This window comes from Eretmochelys imbricata, chromosome 1, assembly GCF_965152235.1.
Source record: "Eretmochelys imbricata isolate rEreImb1 chromosome 1, rEreImb1.hap1, whole genome shotgun sequence".
NCBI classification, from domain to species: domain Eukaryota; kingdom Metazoa; phylum Chordata; order Testudines; family Cheloniidae; genus Eretmochelys; species Eretmochelys imbricata.
Genome location: NC_135572.1, coordinates 262,345,816 through 262,369,116, shown reverse-complemented (window position 1 = coordinate 262,369,116; position 23,301 = coordinate 262,345,816). Strand labels below are relative to the sequence as shown.

General features: G+C 42.2%; 1 protein-coding gene and 1 long non-coding RNA gene across 2 annotated transcripts; one reads left to right on the top strand and one right to left on the bottom strand.

The window, feature by feature from the left end:
* Window positions 1–464: 464 nt before the first annotated feature.
* Window positions 465–13,438, bottom strand: FBXO7 (F-box protein 7). The gene is made up of 9 exons (XM_077829122.1): window positions 13,219–13,438; window positions 11,093–11,393; window positions 9,072–9,299; window positions 7,339–7,480; window positions 5,945–6,028; window positions 4,251–4,346; window positions 3,067–3,243; window positions 2,316–2,353; window positions 465–1,214 (listed from the first exon to the last, which is right to left on the bottom strand). Exons 1-9 carry the CDS (start codon window positions 13,338–13,340, stop codon window positions 810–812), a joined length of 1,593 nt encoding a protein of 530 aa, XP_077685248.1. The 5' UTR covers window positions 13,341–13,438; the 3' UTR covers window positions 465–809.
* A 93-nt stretch (window positions 13,439–13,531) lies between these two features.
* Window positions 13,532–19,766, top strand: LOC144271662 (uncharacterized). Its single transcript, XR_013347393.1, has 3 exons — window positions 13,532–14,989; window positions 16,254–16,384; window positions 19,485–19,766. It is a non-coding gene; the product is annotated as an uncharacterized LOC144271662 (long non-coding RNA).
* Window positions 19,767–23,301: the final 3,535 nt, after the last annotated feature.

Here is a 23,301-nt window from a genome sequence, read left to right as displayed (position 1 = left end):
GACTTTTGGATTGAACTGTAGCATGTTTTTATTCAGCTGTTTGTAAGATGAACTGTTCTGTGATATTATTTCTGCAGTAAAGAAACCTAGCCCTGTATTCTTTGTGCATTGAGTCCTACACCAAAACTGCTTTTTAAGTAGTAAAATAAAATAAAAAAAAACAGTGAAGAGAAAGGTTTCAGAGTAGCAGCCGTGTTAGTTAGTAGCCGTCGCAAAAAGAAAAGGAATACTTGTGAAATTTGTTAGTATCTAAGGTGCCACAAGTACTTTTCTTTTAGTGAAGAGAACACTTCAGACACTCAAATGTGTCCTGTAAACACCAGTTCTAGCACCTTATACAGTGTGGAAAAAGAAGGGTTCCCTTACTGAGAAAGGCTTTTAGCCAGGTGGATTATAAAAGCCATCATATATCCCGAACACTTAATTCAATCACTCAGATAACAAGAAGTCAGACCAGCATAGTATTTGTGCTTAAAGTGCTCTTTATCTGATGCAGCAAATATCAGGCCAACAACCTTCTGCTCTCTAAGAAGCACTTCACAGATGATTAGAGAGGGGAAAACACAGTAGCACAAACTTTCAACGTAGAGCTCCTTTGGAAATAGCACTGAATTCTAGGTGGTGCAGCATTATCACTTCCACAGAGACTAAGTGAACCCATACCTTGTGGGCAAGATATCCTTGTGCCCATGAATTCCCACCATAATCAGAAGGGAAGGTTGATGTTAGTGCCCTGATGTAATCTCCTGCAGTTAGAAAGCAAGCTCAGGAACTAAAATTTAGAAACTCATTAAAGGAAGAGGTGGCAGTCAGATGAATGAACGGCGGATGTCAATTGTGCGGCCTCGGCTGGGTCTGGCAGGAAATCTGTCATTGGGACCAGCTCGCCCTGGCAGTGTTGGATTTGGCCCTGGCAGAGAGCCAATTGGATCAAAATGTGGTTTGAATGGAGGAAACCGGCCTGGTGCCTCCCCTGGGCCAGGGATGAGTGAGTTAATTGGGTCTCCAACATAAGGAAGAGTTGGTCTCTCATCATATTCTCCACCAATGATCATTGGAGGGTAGATGGAGTTAGGAGAGAATGGGTTGGGAGGGAAGGGGTTTGGATAGAATGGGCTGGGATGAAATGGAATGGGATGAGGAGGTGGGGGCAGGAACATCATGTGCCTCCATCTCAGGTTTTCTTTCTTCTGCTTTAGTTTCTTCTTGTACAGCTACAGAAAAGAAAAAATGGAGATTAAATTTTGAGTGGTGCTCATTGTTCTAGCTTCACCCACACTGGATTTCCTTCACACACTTGTTACAGGCGTAGAAGGCAAGGGAGAGCTCCCTGCATGTTCTATCAGTTATTTACAATATGCACACTAATGATCCAGCTGCCCGTATTCAAATCACGGCAGGACTGTCCTGATTCAGCAGACTCAGACCATCCTTCTGAGCATCAGACTTTTCTGTGGAAAGGGCTCTGACTTGGTCGGTTTCTCTCTTTTTGGATTCCCATCAAATTAGAACCCCAAAAATACTGACTACTTGGATTTACTTTAAACCTCTATGACCAAATTTATCCCTGGTTTAATTCCACTGAAATTGTCAAGATTACACCAAGTACAAATTTAGCACTTAATTTTGTGTGGTTTATGGCTGTTTTGGGATCTAAATATTTGCCTAAAATCATCAAAAAGCCACCTTAGAAATGCAATATAATACAGACAGGGCTAATTTTCCTTATCCCCACAAAGCGTTACTTACAATTACATGAATCATATTTTAAGATCCTTGGGTGAAAAGTAAAGTTTGTGCCATTATACACATTTTAGACAGGAAAACTGAGATAATGAGCAGTTAAGTGACTTGTCCAATGTGTCATAAAAAGTCAGTAACTCCTAGTCTCTTGCTCTAATCACTAGAGGTTAGTGCTTCTCTAGCTGAAGAGGTCATTTCAGAATTGATAGTAATGTTTACAAACAGGCCCTGGTATCTGAGACTCAGTTACACTGTTCTGCACCACTGCTGAGATTCTCTCTTGCCAGTCTCAATGTCTAAAACAGCAACCCTCCTTCCTGCCAAGGACTGCATACAGCTAGCTCCCTGCAGAGGATCCTCAAATTTATTCCAGGATTTGGCCAAGGAGGGTACTAGGAGTGATGCAATGCATTTTCTCCTGTGTGGGCTGAACATGATGTGCATATGAAGATCTCAGCTCCAGGCATTTTAGAACCTAATCTCTGCTCCCACTTAATCTCCAAGCCTTATGCTCATTCTTAAACAAGCCATGGAGATTTATCCCAAAGAGAACATATATAATACCCACATACCTCTTTCCAGTCTGTGTCGCGAGGCCTAGCAGTTTGATCTGTGAAGGGGCAAAATTTAATAAGCATTTTAAAAAAAAAAACCAACACGTTCATACTGAGGTGCATAAGTAGATAGTTTTTGCAGGGGTTTACAAATAAGGTAGGTGATCAGACCCTAAGCACCTTTGTATATAAAGAGTCAGTATCCTTAAACATTAGGACTCCTAGAAGATGTACTGCCAGGAGCCATTCAATCTATTCATTCTCCCTGCTTCACACCAAATTTCAAGCTCCTGTATCTATTCATCAACTACAGAAACCCTAGAAATACTGTCAGTGTCTGCCAGTGTCTGTGTGACAGCACTTTGCCTCTCAACCCATAACTGCTTAGTTTCCTAAAGAACTTCTTTTGAGAGACACTGGCAAAGGTTTCTTCCTCTCCCCATCTTTGCAATAAAGAGCCTGAGTCTTTATAGAAACAGCTGAAAAGTAGGAGACTCAGCACCAGGCGACGGGCCAGCTCTCTGTGGACCACCAGCAAATGTTTGGCAGATTATCAGTTGCCCATAATCTAAGAATCACCGAAGGAAGCATCTGCCAGTATTATGCTTTCAACTAGCCAACACAATTAGTCAATATAATGATTAATTAATAAATTTACTCTCCATTTTTAGGAAACAGATGTAGCTGAGGAAGCCCCTCTTAAAATGAATTTGACAAGAGACCTTAGGTGGCAGCCCAATTAGGGAGAAAGGGTGCATGTGGAAATCACCTCGGAAGTCCCGCAGGTATATAAATCTCCATAAAAGCTGGTCATTGGAAGCTGTGTAGAGGTCTCGGCAGACAGCAGACAGAGAGAGGAGTGAACGGATGTCCAGAAGTCGGAAAATCCGTAGCTTCAGTTCTAGAGGAAGGACTACCAAGCCAAACACATCTGGCAGGTTCAGAGCTAGAACGGGAGGTGAGGAGAAAGCAGCATTATTTGCAACAATTGAGTGTCATTCCCATCATCAAGGGGTCCTTTCCTGGTTTGGAAACATTTTCCCTTAAGTCATTTCCCATGGAGCTTTCAGTTGCATTACTTAACTCTGAAAGTGCTATGATGAGACTTACTATGACAGATTGGAGAGAGACACTTTCCGCACATATGTGAAATGGACAAAATAGGAATATAGCACTGGCTATGCTCCACACTATTGTCCCTCAAACTTAAGATGCCCTAAGGAACTAATCATGCTTCACAGACTACAAAACTGAGCAAGAGGTTGGAAAGGTAAAGGCAATATTTGTCTAATTCCAGTAATCCACATAAACCACTTTCAACAAAGAACCTCTAATCCCATGAAAACACAACAAAATTCAAAAAATACTCCAATAGAAAGAATTTATCATTGAGTTTGTCTTTGGATTGTGAGGCTGAGATTTAGTCTGGCAATTCCTGTAAAAACAAACTATGCTTTACTATTGCCACACAAATCACCAAGCTCGGTTGCTTCACACCATTCCTTCCAACATCATCTCAGTAACCAACCATTAAACATGTCATCCCACAAAAGATGTAATACTGCACAGCTTTCTCCCAGCCTAACAAAAGGAACAAATACACAGCACAGAACTTCAGCCAAGGAATTCAGCACTTTAAGCCTGGTTGCTACTTTGTCATCATCACCATTGGAAATAGTCTTTCCAGCTGTATCAGCAGTGGCATAAATCTTGAGCCCATTAAGTGAAACCCAAATGCTCTATTTAATTTGAACTACACAAGCAATTTCAGATTTTCAACAGTTTTACTAACATTTCTAAAATTAGATGACTACTAATTTAATATCTTTAGAACTAGGAATATTTATTCTTACTCCCTATGTAGCCAGCACTTAGGTTATTCATGACTCTTTCTATGTAGGGCTTTGGATAGTTCCCAACTGATAACATACCAGTTGCTTTTATTGATGTTACCTTGTCGGGCAGCAGCCAGAAGAGGGTACACCAGCTGGTCTTTAAAGAGGCGGGATAGTTTCTGAAGATCTTTGTATACCCCTCCAACATTTTCTTCTATTGAAATAAGAAGACAGAGTTTAACTTCAACAAGTTGTTATACAACATACAAGGCAGAGAGGTTTATGGGTTACATTTTGTGTACAAACAGAACTCTATAGTTCATGAAAGTTTTCATTTTTCATATGAAGGAAACAACAAAGTAAAATATTTTATTTGGGGTGGATCAGAATAAGAGGACAGGCACTGGAACCTGGCCAAATCTATAGTGGGGCGAAAGAAATAAAGCTTAGAATCCTGGTGGATATATTACTGTTTCCATTATAGTACTGCGATGGAACCTCAATCAAGGATCAGATACCCTCTGCGTTAGGTATGCTACAAAGCCCTCTTTGGCCTCCTGCTGTGACTACAAAGGGCAGCAAATATGACATTAAGAGACCTGTGATAAGCCAGTAGAATAGTTTGAGAAAAGGATGGAGTTTCAGCCTTCAGCTGGGAGTTCCTTGTATTTCTGAGATTGGATACAGACTCCTTTGTAACTACGTATTTTTCTCCTTTAAATCATCGCCAAAAGTCAGACATTTAAATATTTGATCAGTTTTAAAAACAAAAAGAACCACTCCGCAGTCCTATCAAGACTTAGAAGTTTCTTAGAAGATCACAATCCGGTCGACCAGGTCAGTAATTAAGAAGTGTTGCCACCACAGTAATGTAATGGACCAAGTCCATAGCATACATTCACAAGTAGCCAAATGTTATCCTTTTGTATTTACAGACACCAAGAGCTTTTCAAATAAAATTTGTTTACAGACTCAACACTTTTGCCAGATTTTAGCCACAGAGCAGGCACATATGCTTGAATTGTTAACCTGACTGATGAGGGGCTGACAGGAATGGTTGCCCATTCTCTCACTGCAGCAACAAAAGCAAAATGGTGCTGCTATGATCTTGGCTACACTTCACTATTTAGCTATCCTTCTGTAGCCTTTTCAATAAAGTCTTGTTATATAAGGATCTGGGGCTACCCAGGATACAGTGCAATAAAATGCAGCTACTGGCAACAAAGTAGTCATGCGTACTTTAGAGTACAAAACAGAGTGAGACCTGTGCTAATGTAAAATCCAGATCTTTTGCATTGGATGTTTCCCTAATTTTGGCATCCTGGACTCATCTAAGTGGTCAGCACACGCTTTCTAACAAGAACAACATTTACAATAATTACAATGCCACAAAGACAGAGCTGACATTAGTCACACTGAACCCCCAATTCCCACAAAAAGAGAAAACAAAAACGAGTTCTAAATGGTTCACCATTGCTACCTTAGAAACACCTATATACATCCATATATTTAGTTAGAAGCCCCATGAAAAAGGGATATAATGCAGAAGAGGCCCGATGGCCTCTCAAGGTTCTTCACTTACATAGCTAATCTAGGAAATTCAAGTAATCTTAACAGCAAAATTCTACTTAGTGGCCACACTTCTGTATTCCTTTTTCCTCATGGCTAGCTGCTTCATGAACTGGTGGTCACCCACCTTCTTTTATCACCACCTTTGGCATCTTGGGCCTCTCTGTCAAACGTTTGCTGTCTATGTTAGTGCTCCCTCACTTTTCAGGCTGGCTGTTTTCTAAAGAGCCGCATTCTAAATACCTGATTCCTGAAAGCAAATGAAGGATGTTGGCAACAGCTGCAGTCTCTTCACACTTTTAATCTCGTTGTTGATTTTTAATGTTGCTGCAAAAGCGAAAGAAAGAAAGAAATGAACATGGTGAGAGACTACAAAGACCATCTCATTACCTTATCCTTGGAAATAGTTTAGTTTTCCTTCCCCCAGTCTCCTTACTGAGGAGAGGAACTGAAAACATACAATTTTGACAAGCAGATATCTAAACCCATTTTACCTCCCCAAAAATGAATACATGCAAAGTAGCATAGAAGAGAGAAAGATCAGTTACCTACAGCAGTTTTTCAGTTGAAATAGTCATAACAAAGGTAAGAGATGGCAGTGATATACCATGATCCATTATTTCTAACAAGTTCATGGAAGAAATCAAACTGTAGCAAGGAGTCATTGCTCCTGTTCACTAGATGAACGCTCTTGTACACGAAGTAGTCAGTGCACTGCCCCTCTCCATCATAAATTCAAGTAAGCAATTCTCCTGACTTGGCCAAAGGATTAGATTTAAATCCTGGACAGTGAGACATGCTTCGTCACATATCCTGAGAGAGCCTAAGTGCTTATGCATGCGGTCATGGATTTTTTTTTAAATGTATATGTACTTTCCACTGAAGTGCACATTTCTGTATCTGAGGTTAGAATCAAGCCCAGAAATAACACTGCCCCTGCAAACTGTGGAAGTGTCCAAAATGATGAGTAAATTAGGACAAAAAATACTCCAAATAACCTGGAAATCATTTTAAGAGAAAGTAATGGCACTAATTTTCTGGAATGAATAGTTCTGATGAACTGAAAATGTGGAAAGAAGCTTAGGGATGTTGCTAAAGTGACTGCTTGCTGAATCATCAAAATAAATAAGTCTGGAACTTGTCTGTGACCTTTACAAATAGCATGTAATACAAAAACATAAATACTGCTAAACCCATTCGGTCTATTTTAACACCTTGTATTGTACTTCACAAGTTCCTATGAGTCGAAAGAAGGAACAGACAAGTTTGCCAACATGCTAATTAAAAGTGAACACTTGAGCTGGCTCAGTAGCCATTGGGTTTTGCTCTGTATCGATAGGTGGGAGACCTGGGATCGCCACCCAGGCAAGAAGGAGTCAAGCACATTCAGAACCAGGAGGGAGCACCTTTTCTTGCTCAACTGATTAAGAAGCTAAAGATTCAAAGGAAATCTAGTCCCATCTTCCCTTGCTGGAAGAATGGTAGCTGTGATGTAGCACCACGAAGAGAAAGGGGGAAGGAAGGGAGAGAGATTCCAGAGGGGAAAAGGATGAAGTAGCATCATATGACAATATATAGAGTATAAGGGGTAAAAAAAGTCAGATCCCAGAGACATTTCTAATGCCTGGCACAGTTACCATTAATGACAATAAGATCTCCCAAAGGCACACAGGTCAGAGCAGCAGAGCCATCTTCACAGAGGGGATGAGTGTACTGCAGTTTATAAACACCTCCACTTCTCCATTTCTCAGGCATAGATACTGCCTTTGCTTCAGTTCCCTGACAGTAAATGAAAAGAAACAACACTGTATTCCTGAGCAATCCAACCAAGGCTGAGAAGAACTAAATTAAAATATTAACAGCTACTCAAATCCCAACAGATGTGTGTGTGACAGAATAATTAATATGTCTGCTCTACAGAGACACACTACTTAGTGGTGTAATGTGGCATAAAGGTTTTATCAGCATAAACTTGGGATGGCCACATTAACATACCGCTAGCTTCACCGCTTATGAATACACAAGTCATCTTAAACTCATATCAATAAAACCTTTATACCACAATTCACTATATATGCAGTACATGCCACAGGCTGCAGAAAATTAATATTAAGAATGTTTTAAGAAAGGCTGTTGGGACAATTTTCACCTCTCTCCCAATGAAGCCGGGTGCCTTTGTCTTCATGAATCCATGTTTATTATATATATTACTGGTTTGACTATATATATTTAACACACATACACAAAAACACTGTTAAAAGAACATTAAGGTTACAAAGTCAAGCACCCAAAAGTTAGGGAATGCTAGAATTAAGAGGCCTGTGCAACCTTAACTGGGCCCCCTCGTACATATGCATGATGATACAATCTTTAATTGCATGATCATATACTATATTTTCAACAGGAGCCCTGCCTCATTCACTGCATAGGATGGACAGTACTCACTGAACAAGCAGCTATTCAATATTATTTTCCCCTCACTGAACAATACATGGCCTCAGGCCTGATTTACTGTACATTATTCAAACCCTGTTCTAAAGACAGAATTATTAATTTCCTCATGGTCTTTTCTATACGGCTCTCATTACTATAGTATCTGTGTGCTTCACTCCATTTGTTTCCTCACAATTTTGTGCTGCAGCCTCAGTTACTACTCCCAAGACTTCTGGCTGAGCTGAAGAGACATAGCTCACAGTGGCTGACTAGTGCATCCTACAACTAATAGCCAAGGGGTGAGGAAAAATGCTCATCTCGTGCAGATATATGGACTTCTTAGCCACAGTAACTATCATCTGAGGTGAACACCAATGAAACTGTCAAATATGGGGGGCGAGGGGGAGATTGTAACAAAGACATCCATTGTCACAAATCCTGTTCCCATATATATAAAAGGAACTCAATTATTCCAAATTAGAAGGCAGGCTGTCAATACACAATGCTGGTATGAAAGGCATATTTTTCCTTTGTGAATGCCAAGAGAGGCAAAGGTGGAGTACACAAAGTTATTGATAACTGAATACAGAATGATATAAATGCATACATTCTCCACTCTAGGAACTGAATTTAAACATTATCCCTGCATAGCCAAAAATGAGTAGCTAACATCCTCTCACTTAAGCAGGGAGGCCAAGGATTGACTAGATATGTAGACTGGACTACTGTCCCACTCTTAGAGATTGTACCACTCTTTCATCATTAAGGCATGTTGGCAAGATAAACTAGGGAAGCTGGTACTTCAGCTGCCCATGCTACTGAGAGGGATGTAAATCATCAACAGTAGATCTATAAGCACAGACACATGAACAATATTCTAGATATTCCAATTTTTCTCCTACTAAGTGGGAGGCTTCTCTTCCAGTTTTGCATTTACCTGCGGTACATAACCTGTCTCCATCATGAGAAGATGTACCAGAACTATCAAGGCATCGTTGGCACGGGCACATTCAGCAGAATGGTAGAGGGTCTCCAAGGAGTGTGGCACTTCTCCATCCACAGCTTCACTGCACAGCATTGGCTCAGAAGGATAAGAACCTGTACCTTCTTCCAGATCGACGTCATCTGGGACTAGCCCAGAAGCAAACTCTAGGCTGGATCCTGCCTTAAAGGGAAAGTAATAAAAACAAGGTGGCATTCAGAAACTTAATCCTACATGGATTAAATTGATAATCCTGCTAGCCCTTTCAGTCTTCTTTCAACTATATTGTGAAGCTCTGATTTGGGGGTACAGACTGGTCAGTCACTCAGAATTGCCATGCGGCGCTTAGAAGGATACTACTTTTGAATGACAACTTTTCTCAAATGTAAGAGGGGCTTTCTTGCACTACAACACAAAGCAACCTCCAAGAGATAGAATGTCTTGGGGTTAGGGCACTGGAGTTGATTCAATTCTTGGCTCTCCCATAGACTTTCTGTGTGATCTTCACCAAATCACTTAATCTCTGTGCCTATGTAAAATGGGAATACTACTACTACTTTTGTCTGTTTTGTCTATTTGTAATACAGACTCTTCAGATCAGAGTCTATTATGTGTGATAGATGTTGTACATACAATGGGCTTATACGCACTACTGTACTACAAATAAATAATGTATTAAAGCACCATGAAGATTCTTAGAGCAGGCTACAGGGGCACAACTCTACACAGTATGGCATCACCATTTGTCAAAATTCAAGGCAGCTGACCAAAAATGACAAGACTAAGACTGGTCCAGAATGCCCAAGTTTCTTTGTAAATGAAATTATTCCCAGCCCCTTAGATCTAATTCTCAAAAGAGCATCCCCCTCAAAAACCATAAAGGACTTCTCCACACTTTCCCTTCTACTAAGATACCCTTAAAGTCAGACATTCAGATTATATAACATATAGTACGATTAAATGCCCCCTCAAAACTGCCTGAGATAAAATTCAAAAGAAGCAATTTAAACTGTTTTTCAAATTTTTACACTTCTTTAGTTTTGTGGCATATAAAGGAGTACATGAAAAGTTGCTCTCCACCTTTTCCTAAATTTTGGGAGGAAAGCCTACTGGAAGGGAGGGAAGAAATTTTATCTTAGACACATGAAATAACTACAACTAAATGATTACTATGTCCAAACTTTTCTGAAATGAGGAGCTTGTCTTTTAAGAGTAAAGTGTAGGGGCAGTGCTTCCCACAAAGGTGGAACAGTATTTTCTCCCACATTTTACTTTTTCTAGAATTTCCTCCCTCACCCCTTTCTTTATATTACGATTTATTTTTCAAGTTTTCACATTGGTGGGCACAAAGACTGTAACAAGATGCTCTAGAATTCTGTGTTTTAGGATTGTGTGTGTTTAAAAAATATAGTTTCATGTGTTGGAACCAACCCTAAAGTGACACATTTCTTAAAAGGGAACTGTTCCTGCAGAATATTCTTACTTCATGACAAACTCTTTAAACCATGGACATTATTTCAACTGATTACAAAACTGCTCTCTCCTCCAGTGGACATTATTTCACACTGGCTCGGTTGAGGGCTTAGGGGAGGAGGAGGGGGAACAAACACATACTCTTGTGGCAAGTATCAGAAGTGGCTTTTTAAAGGGAGGCTGTGGAGGTGGGAGAAGAACTCACTCCTAGCTCCCTTGAAAAGGGTGTGTGGTTTCTGCAGAAATCTGATTAGCAAAAATCTAGAGATATGTAAAGGACTCAAATGGAGTTTGAAACACCTTAACATCTCTGGCATGGATAAGGCTTAATAACTTATAAATAGAGACAGTACTAGACAGATAAGTGATTGACCAAACACCAGGTAAGCACTTAGAACCATAATACTTCAAGGACGCTCCCTACTATACAGTCTAGCAACCAGCATCAGTGTGCTGCCTCCTCTTATTTCCTGATCCGTGTATCTCAGTCCTTAAGTACTTACCATATTATCGCTCTTCTGAGCATCAGTCTGAGCTTTATGGTCTTCACATGGCCCATTCTGCCTTTCTGTTTCTGAACTGCTGGCCTGACTGTGGCTGGTGGTCAAGGTGAACAGTTTGTGATTATTCTGCAGTGAGGGAGGAGGTGAAGATAAGGATGGGGGTAATATGGGTGCTTCATTGGTCTCGTCCAGTAACAAACATATCATATCTCCAGAAACTATCCCATATGAAGCCAAGGTCTCATGGTCTCCAGTGAGGGCATCTTTGTTGTTCAATGTTATTGCAAACTGGGTATGAGAACTGCAAAGAAAGAGAAAAAACTCCAAGGCCATGTCTGGTGGGATCAGTTTAAGTCATACATTCAGATTACACAAATGTATGGTATGATTATTAAATGGTTTTGTTAAACCTAAGTACCGGTCTTATTAGTCACATGCCCAAAGAAGCACTGGGAAAATAAATGATGGACACAGTATAAAACCAAGATACAGGTTAAAGGGATTTTTTTCTACCTTTCTCTCTTTGTGTTATGTTTGTTTTAACTAACTAAATCACAGAACCTAGAAATCTTGGATAGGTTTAAGCCTCCATCTCTGAAAAACAGGTAACTGCCTCTGTCTACAATGTACCTTATAAATACATTCTGGGAAGCAGCCAATTGCCCTCAAAACTAACACCAGCTTCAGCAGCTGCAGGGCAAAGATTTTAAATGAATCACTGGGGCAGAGTATATTTAAAATAGTTAATTCTTGAAAATATTTCTATGCAAATATCCTTTAGCTTGCTCAATGTGAGGGTCTTTGGGCAAGTCCTTGAAAAATAAGGTCTTCCCAGAGACAGCAAAGATTCCATGACATTTTAATAAGATTAATGGTTTGTCCGGATGTCTTAGGACAAGTTCCCCTCTAGCATACATATATACCGCTTGTGAAGCGCTCTGGGATCCTTCAGAATGAATATAAAATACACACACACACAAAAACATTAATGCAAATATTTTATTGCCCTTAGCCTGCTGAAGCAGCTCATTTTTTATTTTAAAAAATCACTTAATAGCATTTATTCTCCTTTAAACAAAATCACAAGCCTTTCGCACACAAATCTTTTTGTGATTGCTGAAACACAGAGCCCCCTCTAGAAGAAGGCTACACAGCCATACTCAAAAGACAAATTCTAGTTTGTGTCACACAGAAGAAAGGTTCAATTTTGGTCCATAAATGTTGTACCATCAGACCTGAGTTGAGCATTTCAGTGGGGTGTTTGAGAATAACTTTCACTTTTCTATTTATACAATCATGACTCCGGAAGCAAAATTCTCCAACATCATTTTGTGTAGCAAACTCCCTACAGCCTCTTTCATTTTATTTCCATTTTTGTGGTGAGGGATAAATAAAACCGAAAGCGATGAGTCCACCGAATAAACACCGGGCGTTTTATCCTCTTTTACTTCTACCACCTGATTTTTTTTTTGGTGAACGGTTCGGAAGTGACAGCTCTGGATCACGTACCAGTCCTAGTGCCCGCAGCTCGGGCGCAGCAGCGGGGCCATCTCCCGGCCCATGCCTCAGCCGAGGAACGGCGGGACCCCAGCTAGGGTAGCTGCGGCCCGAGGCCTGGCCACAGCCAGGGGCCCCCAGAACCATGCGCGTGCCTGAGCCGTTCGGGGGGGCCCGGCCGCTGCGCGGGCTCGTGCCCTTGGCACGCGCTGCGCCTCTTGCCGGGCTTTTCTCCGCGGCCAGGCGGGCTAGAAACGCGATTGTGCCGCCAGCAGCGGCCCAGCGCCCCCGCGGGCTCTACGGGAGCCAAGAGCTACCGGGAGACTCGGGGTAAAAACCCGAGGCCTGGAAACGCTGCAGCCGGGCCGGGCGCCCGCGGCCTCAACGGTCACCCTGGCCATCGGGACGCTGCCCGGGGTGGGGGGGAGGGAGCGCGGTGTCCAGCAGCACCGGGCACCTATGGGGAAGCCCCGCCCGCCCCCCAGCACTGCCCGCCCTTGGGGGCAGCAAGTTCCCCGCAGCCCGGGGCAAGATGGCTGGGTCAGGGGCACGGCCCCTCCCCCCTGCGCTGCGCGGTCGTAGCCGGGTGTTACCCGCCGGCCTAGGAGTGACCGCGCCCCCGGCGTTACCTGTAGCCCCAAGTGGGCAGCAGGGCCTGGCACAGCTGCGCGCGCAGCTCCCCCAGCGTTGGCTCCGCCCCCTGCATCTCGAGCGGGGCCGTCCGCTTATGCAGCCGGACCCGGAGCTTCATGGCGGCGGCGGCTCCGCGCTCCCCCCTCGGGCTCCGCTCTGCCCCCTCGGTGTTGGCGGCGGCGCGGGGGCTGCTGGGGCTTGTTGTTGTTTTGGTTGGTGAAGCACCACCTCGCTCCCTGAGAGCCCGGCCCCCTTCCCGCCCCAGCGCTGCCCGGCCCCGCCCCTAGGTGTTCATGGGAGCGGGCCCCGCCCAGCTCTCCGCACCAACGGTAACGTTGAGGGGCGATGATTCGGCGCTCGCCGCAGGATCTGCGCACTTCCGAGCGTGCACGCTGAAGGAAAGGCTCGAGTCTGCCCAGCTGGATCGACGATTCGGTGCTCGCCCTGGTTCCGCGCACGCGTTCTGAATACAAGCCTTAGGTTAGAGCACAAGGCTTCTGCCTATGACGGTGGGAATCCAGGGGAAATCACGTGGGCAGCCTTTGCTGCTGCGTAGGGGGCGATGGCCTGTGGCTGCTTTGGGGCGTCAGCTCCTCGCCCAGTGCTGGCCACTCATCGCTCTCTGACGCTGTGGGGATGCTGAGTGGGAGAGGAGGGCCCGGCATCCATGACTTCACACTGGGCCCTGCTAGATCTAGAGCATCCCAGGCTCCATCCGTCTCTGCAGCGTTACCACCAGTATTGCTAAACCTGAGCATTAACATCCCTGTGTCTGCCCCCACCTGCCAGCCCTGCCTCCACCCCCCGCAAAAAAAAAAAAAAAAAAAAGAATTGGGAGGAAGGCACTTGGCAACTTCTGTCCAGGCCAGGTACAATCCAGTAGTTACAATCCAGCCATAAGCAGAATGAGCTGATAAAGAACAGCAAAATTGACTAGTTTTTAAAAAATCTAATTATAAAATTAGTGGCTAGAACATGTCTTGACTCATCTTCAGCAATGCATCTGATAGCGTCTCATGAAATCTTCCTCCAGAACGTCAGGGCTTGCCACAGCAAAACACTTGTTGACTTCTTTGGGGAAAAGACTGGACTGAATAGTAGCAGTGTCAGATCAATTGTAAACTCCAAAGTACCATCAAATGGAAGACAGCTTGGACAGTGGCTAAAGGGGTTGCTCCAGAATTCTTGCCTATTCCCGTTGATTTTTATTATTATATTGCAAAGAAGCTGGCCTGTCCATAGCATCCCTGAAAATTCCTCCGTGTGCATTTTCTGCATATTTTTACCTGTCTGCTGTTTTTTCCCCACTCTACAGTTTCATACAGCTTTAAAGATTTTATCCATGCTTTTCCCCTTATAAGCCTATTCCTGCTTGGGACTTGAATTTGCTGCTAACAAAGTTTATGGAGCCATCCTTTGAGCTTCCTGTGGATTGCTCTTTGGATTACCTGTCTCACACAACTTTCTTTATAGTTATCATTGCTGCCAGGAGCATCAGTGAGTTGCAAGCTCTGATGGTGGTGTTACCCTAAGAGCCAAGTGTTCTTACATGCTGTCATAAACGTAAAGGGAAGGGTAAACACCTTTAAATCCCTCCTGGCCAGAGGAAAAACCCTTTCACCTGTAAAGGGTTAAGAAACTAGGATAATCTCGCTGGCACCTGACCAAAATGACCAATGTGGAGACAAGATACTTTCAAAGCTGGAGGGGGGGAGAAACAAAGGCTCTCTCGGTCTGTGTGTTGCTTTTCCCAGAGCAGGAATGCAGGTCAGAACTCCTGTAAAGGGTTAATAAGCAATCTAGTTAGATATGCGTTAGATTCTGTTTTGTTTAAATGGTTGATAAAATAAGTTGTGCTGAATGGAATGTATATTCCGTTTTTTGTGTCTTTTTGTAACTTAAGGTTTTGCCTAGAGGGATTCTCTATGTTTTGAATCTGATTACCCTGTAAGGTATTTACCATCCTGATTTTACAGAGGTGATTCTTTTACGTTTTCTTCAATTAAAATTCTTCTTTTAAGAACCTAATTGCTTTTTCCTAGTTCTTAAGATCCAAAGGTTTCAGTCTGTGTTCACCTATGCAAATTGGTGAGGATTTTTATCAAGCCTTCCCCAGGAAAGGGGGTGTAGGGTTTGGGAGGATTTGGGGGGGAAAGACGTTTCCAAGCGGGCTCTTTCCCTGTTATATATTTGTTAGACGCTTGGTGGTGGCAGCAATAAAGTCCAGGGACAAAAGGTAAAATAGTTTGTACCTTGGGGAAGTTTTAACCTAAGCTGGTAAAAATAAGCTTAGGGGGGTTTTCATGCAGGTCCCCACATCTGTACCCTAGAGTTCAGAGTGAGGAAGGAACCTTGACACATGCCAACCCAAAATGTATTCCTAAAGTGTGATGGACTTTCATATTAATCACTCTATCTCCCTCCTGGTCTTCTTCCCAACCTTGCACTCACACCTCGAGGAGACCTGTCTCCGCATCTTAGATGTGAAGAATGTATTTGTTTTTATCTAAAGAGATACAAGCCCTCCCAAAAGTCCAGTAGGTTGTTTGTGGTGTATGGGGAGAAATGTAAAATGCAGAGATCTCCACTCACAGATTAGCCAAATAGATTATTTTGTGCATTTGGTTGTGCTATTCTGTATCTAGGATCCCTTACCAACAAGAATTGAGGCTTACACCACTAGAGCTATGGACACTTCTGTGGCCTGTCTTTAGGCCCATTGGTGAGACTTGCAGAGCAAAGACTTGAAGTTTAATTCCCACCTTCATTAAGCACTACCCCTTAGACTTAACCTCCGGTTCAAATGCTGAGGTTTTGGAATTCAATGCTTCAGCCTCTGTTCATCTCACAACTTCTCAGCCCAACTTCCATCTTGGATGGTACTGCTTGTTAGATACCCACTAATAGTGGTTCTGTGAGCTTATCACCAGGGGTACCAATCCCTTAAATATGAATGCACAGAATAACTCTTAAACAACAGTTACCAGTAAGTAACCTTCCTCTCTTTTTCTCCAAAAAAATTCACTTGCAGGAAGTTATCTACAACCTGGGACTGTTGACAGCAGGAGCAGCAAGTTTTCCCTAGGAGACTGGCCAGGCTGACTTTCTGTTTATAAAGAGACACAGCTTTTATTGGTCTTGCAGCAAGCAAAAGAGACAGGGGTGAGGCAAAGCAAGCGTGGGATAATTTACAAAGTTATAAAAAGTACAGCAATGATGGGTAAACCTCAGAAAATTTAGCTTGTATATCCACCTCAAAGTACAGTGTATTCAAACGTTACATCTCTTTGGTCTGCAAAGCTCATGAGAACAGGCTTATCTTTGCTGTTTCAGCACTTCTGGTTCTCTCAGATAGCTGTAAACAGGGAGTGCAGAGGGGTGAAAAAAATGATAAAACATCTGTAACTAACATTTTTGAAATATCAAAAGGGTCAGTTTGAAGTTTGGATGAAAATTTGGATTAGTTTTTGTCTTTTCTGTACCAGTTCATCCACCCCAGATAAAGGTCTGGCTGCTATATTTTACTTTATTGCTGAGTGCCATATTGAATGTGCCTAAAACTGAGGCACAAAAGTTCTGTACTGTGTCACATTTTACCAAATTTCTCTGCAGGAAAAGAAGACTGAAATAAAGAGGAAAGAAAAGGGGAATTCAAAGGAAAGTTTTGTTTTGGTGGTTGAATATCCCTCTTTGGTTAGTGACAGACCTGGTACTTATTGTGGTCTCCTTTATGCCATGGATGATAGTATAATGACATTTTGAGCAATGTTTTAAGCATCTCTCCTCACAATCCAGGGTACTGATAGAAAGTAATGTGGCACTATTTCTGCAGTGTTGGAAGAATGCTAGGTCAGAAAGCCAGAGATGTCAAACATGAGTGAAAATTATGTGTAAATTAATCTCCCCATAAACCAGGTGAGGTGAGCAACACAATACAAGGTGCAAACATACATTCACACAACATTAGGTATTAACTTAGCAGGAAAAACTCCATACAAAGAAACAATCGCAATGGAAAAGTTAAAATGCTTTGCGCAGCTTCAGAGCTTTATCCACACTAAAATTAAATGGACTCATAACCACCAATCCCTCAAGCACATCTTTCCCTGCCAACTCCTGCTCCTATCCTCTGAATTGTGTTTATAGCATTTCAAGTACCTGCTTCATGAGCCTTTGTAAGTAAAGCCAAATTTAAGTCTTGTGTACTGTGAAAGTAGAATGAATTATATTGAAATTATAAAAGAAATGCTGCTTGAAGAGTTTGTTGAAATATAGTTGTCAGGAAGAGAAACATTAAGGAGTGTGAAACAATGGGTCCTCAAACTAATTAACTTAGAGCTCCTACTGAGCTAGGAGATTGGTAAACGTTAGTATGCAAATAGGATATGTATGTATATTTGTCAGTTTCTGCTTCCTTTTGTCTCCTATGTTAAATTGGCTTTGGCTTCTGTATAAATAAGTTAGCTTGAGCTTTTGCAGGAGGCTCACATATATGTGGGTGCATTGGCAAAGCGCTTTGCTAATAAACAGAGTGGTCTGATAAATTCAGTGAGTCTTGAATCTGACTTTGACAGTACGTAAGACAGTAGCACCAGTTTAGCTTAAGTAGTGATTTTAAACAGATGCAGTTAAATTTGTCCAAAAAGCTCTCTTGACTTATTTTGACTTAAATCAGACTTACTTCTGTTTAGCTTGTTGACTAAAAATCAACTGAAGGTAAACCAAAATGAGCCACTCTTAAACCTAAATAAGAAGGTCCACGCAGGTTGCACCAGTTTAACTAAATCTGTTTGAAAAGCAATTGAAGTTAAATAGGTGCAATTTTCTCGTGTAGATAAGGCCTTCATTTTAGACTATGCTCCCTCATAAATCTTAAAATGATGATGGGATTTCACAACCATCAGCACCTCCCTTGGTACCTTTTAGATAAAGGATAAACTATCAAACAGGAAAGGAGTCATAAGTATACTACTTCCTCTTTCCCTTCCACATTTTTGTAAAGAGGCTGGCATTTGACTACCAGTGATCACTTTTTTTAAAGCACACATCAGTAAGCATTAGACCCTCCTGAGAAAATATAAAGTTTACTCAGGGAGGAAAGGCAGGCATCAAGCCAAACCAAGAATTAACCAGTTTGAAACCTTCAAAACTTCCACTCTCCCCAGCCAAAAGAAATGGACGTAAATGGGATTTCAAGCTCTTTAACATGATGCTAAGTCCCAGTGGCACAAGGGGTTATTCTCTGAGATGGGTTCATGTCTAGGGAACCTCTATCGTGAGCAGGACTGAAATGACAAAAGGAGGTGTTCCTTGATTGGGAGTCACTAAATCACCATGGCTCATAAACTCATTGTTCTAATTACTACTTTTCTGAACAGAGTTAAAGTTTGAAGCTTGCTATGGACATCCTTGTGGAGGGTGTGGTCTCTTAAATTTGTGGTCACTAACGGAGAATTTTTAAAATAAAAGGTTATAAGCAACTGAAATGTCATTTCTGGGCAGGCTCAGTGGGCATCTCATAAGATTTTCGTACAAAACAAGGAACAGTTGAAAATTGTGGACATGCATAAAATCAGTAATTCTCAAATTAGGCTCGATTTTGCAATATTCTGAAACTGAGTTTTAATTTAAAATAAAAATCTAAATTTCTTGTTTCTGTTTCTGTTAAGAATATATAGCCATCTGTATTAGGTTCCTCCTGCGCCTGATGATGTGCAGTCATGGACTCCACTCCTGGAGATGGTCAAGAGTTGGGCAAATGCCTATGGGGGGCATTCCTCTTCAGGAGTCACCCAAGCTATAGTCCTCCATCGGGGGTCCACTGCAGACACTCCAAGGCCATGATTTAGCCCCTAGCTCTCTTACTCTTAGAGTCTTCCCTCATAAGCCTGACCTGCAAATCCTTGCTTTTCTGTGTGTTTCTTCTTTCTGCTGCTCAGAATTGAATTCACAGTAATACTCTAAAAGTGGTTTCATTAGAGACATTTAAAAAGGGATTTTTACCTTCCTGTTTTGGGACTTTATGCCTTTGTGTAAGCAGCCCAAAATATATTGGCCCAGCTAGTCACAGGCTGATCCCTAGATACAGAGAGATTTCCACATGAAGATCTTCCCTGACATGCAGAGAACAATCTCCTCTGTAAAACAATCCCTAGGAACCTATGCAGATCTTTGCATATGGTGAGGAGCTACACAGGGAAAAGGTTGGAGACTATGCAGAACAGATAACATTTATTATAACTGTTTATTATTTGTATTGCAGTGATGCCCAGAGGCCTCAGTGAGAGTCAGGACCTGACTGTGCTAGAGGCACAACACACAGGAAGGCATGGTTCCTGCTCCAAAGAGATTACAATCTAATTTAAGACAAGTTGCAACCAATGAGTGTGATAAATAATGGGAGGACTGGAGGAGAGAAGAGAAGGTTAACAGTCATAAGCTAAGGCTGGTACATAGGCTTGCTGTGTGCTCAACTTGAAGGTTCGAAATCATTTGAGTGGTGGTGGTGGTTTTTAAATAAATAAATAAAATCAGCTGTCCACAACTGCTGCTCAACCTAGTCATCAGTAGCTGTCTGAATTCTTGTAGGCATCATGGCTGTATTACCTATTTTACAACTCTGGGCTGCATAATAGTTTTTCTGGAGCTTGCTTCTCAGCATCAAAAGCCCCTATTAAGGGTGTCCCCAGAGCTGCAACAGGCAGGAAAAGCCCTGGTAATGTGGCTCCTTTGGGAGCCCTGCTAAGGAGCGCCAGGGGCCCCAGAGCTAGTGCAAAGGCACAAGTACTCCATGCAGACAGAATCCATAGGAGGTAATTGCTTTCTGCAAATCTCACTCAATCTGTTAGGTTCAGGGGACAGAACAACTGCTTATCCTGGAGATGGGTTGGGGGTAGCTTTGCTTCCCTTGTGGAATGGAGGAAACTCCACCAGGAGAGCCTTGTGGAGTTTTCTTCTCCACAGGGCCTCTCCCCTGGGTATTTCCACTAGTGGTATGAATGGTGATACAAGCCCTTTACACATGTAGCAAGCTTATACCTATTTTGCTGTTGACTATTCCCCATAGTCTCTGAGCATTCCTGCTCGTGTCCCTCTCCCATTGACGAGCTAGGTTTTAGATTTGTTTTCCCCAAATATACTAGTTGGCATTTCTTCAGGTTGAATTTCAAGTGTACGTGAAGCGTTAAACCTTCTAGCTATTGAATCCTTTCTGATCTGTTTTTATTGTTTCCCTGTTGACCGAACAGCAAAGAATGTACATACATGCTACTCTGTGTGCTACAGTTGGAAAGACTGGAGTAAAAGAAGAACTGAATAAAACAGCGGGGTTGTGTGCTAGAGGCAGGCATTGGGATAATGTGAAGCTAAAGTGCTCTGCTGGAGCACAGGCCAGATAAATGCTTTGTTTATTTACATATTTGGGTCAGTTGTGCTTTTCTTTGTGCAGTTGGGATTTCTTGTCTCAACTAAGGAGCAGCACTGCGGAGAACAAGAGAAAACTCTTCAGTGCGGAGTCTCCTGTCCCAGCATGGACTGCAAGTGAAGAATTTTGAGAACAAGGTGGCAGAATTTTTCTGTAGAAGTAGCTTTACAGAATGTTGCAAAAAGAAAGGAGTACTAGTGGCACCTTAGAGACTCTCTAAGGTCTCTAAGGTGCCACAAGTACTCCTTTTCTTTTTGCGAATACAGACTAACACGGCTGCTACTCTGAAACCTTTACAGAATGTTGGAACTATGGTCATTTTAAGATCTGATTTGGCTTTATGTGACTATCATATCAGTACACAACGTTGCTGTATCAGAAGCTGTTTTGGAACCTTTGGTCTGTCTTTGTTAGCACACAGATTGGTTTAAGTGGTAACCTTTACTGAAAGTTATCTACATTTTTAGGGATACCATTCACAAAGAAGCCATAAAACGTCAAACAGGAGAGCCCAGACTGTTTTATCTGCACACTGGTAAATACAGTAACACATTACAGTGAGACTTATAAATGTACATAGATAGCAACAAAGGAGTTTTACTTTTTCTTCTTACACTTAAGACAAAAAGAGAAAAAAATTAAATGTTTCATTTAAATGACGTAGTTGTTTTAGTCCTACTCAGTTAGTGGAGACAAATATCAGAGCAATTTTGTGTGTCACTTTCTGAGGTCAACATTCACCTTGCATATTATATGATTAGGTTAAAATATTTAATACCAAGCTCTATAACTCTCTTTCATCGGTCCCAGCTGATGCAATTAACCCAGTTCCTGACAGAGACTGGGGCTTTGAGAGCTCAGCCCTGACAAGACTAAGTAAAGTTTGTTGGTGGGGGAAAGCAACTGGAAGAAATGGTGGAGATTACATCAGCCCCTGGACTGAGGGAGTGCAACCACTGCTTGTTATTAAGGGCACGTCTTCACTGGCAATGTTAAAGTGCTGCCCCGGGAGCGCTTTAACATGGCTTGTGTAGTCACAGCATAGCGCTCTAAAAAATCCACGTCCACAAGGGGCTTAGCTACCAGCGCTGGGAGGGCAGGTCCCAGTGCTGGGGCACTGTCTACACTGGCACGTTACGGTATTGAAACTTTCAGCACTCGGGGGAGGGTTACACCCCCGAGCAAGAAAGTTGCAGCGCTGTAAAGTGCCAGTGTAGACGAGCCCATAGGTTGACAATTTGGGGTTCATGTTCAATCCTAAGCAATATTTGGATGTGCAGACAGTATCAGTGACTAATACTGCTGGTTTCGATCCCCTTGTATCAACAAGGATGCGATCTTTTCTTTCAGATACAGATCTTGTTGGAGTTATGTAGGCCTTTGCCATTGTGAGATAAGACTAATGAAATGTGTGCTACATCTTAAAATCACTTGGAAATGTAAATTAATGCAGAATGTGACTTCAGGCTAAGTGGTGCTTCAAGTGGACAGCACTTTACACATACTATATCCTATTCTGTTTTGGTTCCTGTACTGTGCCCATCACTATGCTGTTCACCTGCACTCATAGTCTCTGCTGCCTTCTGATTAGTTTCAAAGTGGAATTTAAGGTTTCAGCTTTGACAATAAAGTCCTGAATGGTTTGGGACTTGCTCATGGGAGAGATCAATATCTATTTGTGATACTACAGCAACTGCAATCAGCGGAGGTCCTCGTGTGTTATTCGTCCGACCCGCCTCACCCTCTTCTTCCCCCCCCCCCACCCCCCCCCCACCCCCCGGGGCTTTCAAAGACAAGATAATGCTGGCAGAGAATTCTTGTGTGGGTTCCTCAACTGTGGAATTCACTACTCCATTTGACCTGCCATATTCTGAATTTGCTGATTTCTAGGGCATGCTGCAAGGCTGGTCTGTTTGGTTTTTGGGGAAGGGCTAAATTGAGGAATGTTTTGGCTCGGTATGGGTTTTGATTTGTAATTTGTAGAATGATTCTGTGGGGAGAGCTTGATTCGGCGAAAATGTCCTTTTGTTTGGGATATTCATCCCTGGGTTGGTGTATTTAAAATGATTATAAAAGCACCTTAAGCTTTATGAATCAGTGCTTTTTAAAATAGAAAGAAAGAATGCTGTTTTTTCCCCTTCTATAGTTAAGGGCCTTTTGGGGCCAGATTTTCAAAGGCTTTTAGGCACCTAAAGATGTAGATAAATGTCTACTGGGATTTTCAAAAGTGCCTAAACAGAATAATTCCCTAGCTCCCATTGAAATCAGGCACCTAACCTGCTCAAGCGCTTTTGAAAATTCAGCAAGGTGTCTAGCTATATCTTTAGGTGCCTAAACATCTTTGAAAATCTGGCCCTTTGTCGTTACATGGAATAATATTCTTTTCAATTCACCCATGCTAATTAAACTAAAGACAGTGGTACAGTAGAACCTGAGAGTTACGAACACCTCGGGAATGGAGGTTGTTTGTAACTCTGAAATGTTCATAATTCTAAACAAAATGTTATGGTTGTTTTTTCAACAATTTACAACTGAACATTGACTTAATACAGCTTTGAAACTTTACTATGCAGAAGAAAAATGCTGCTTTTAGCCATCTTAATTTAAATGAAACAAGCACAGAAACAGTACTGCCCAGTATTTGTCTTTTTTGTTT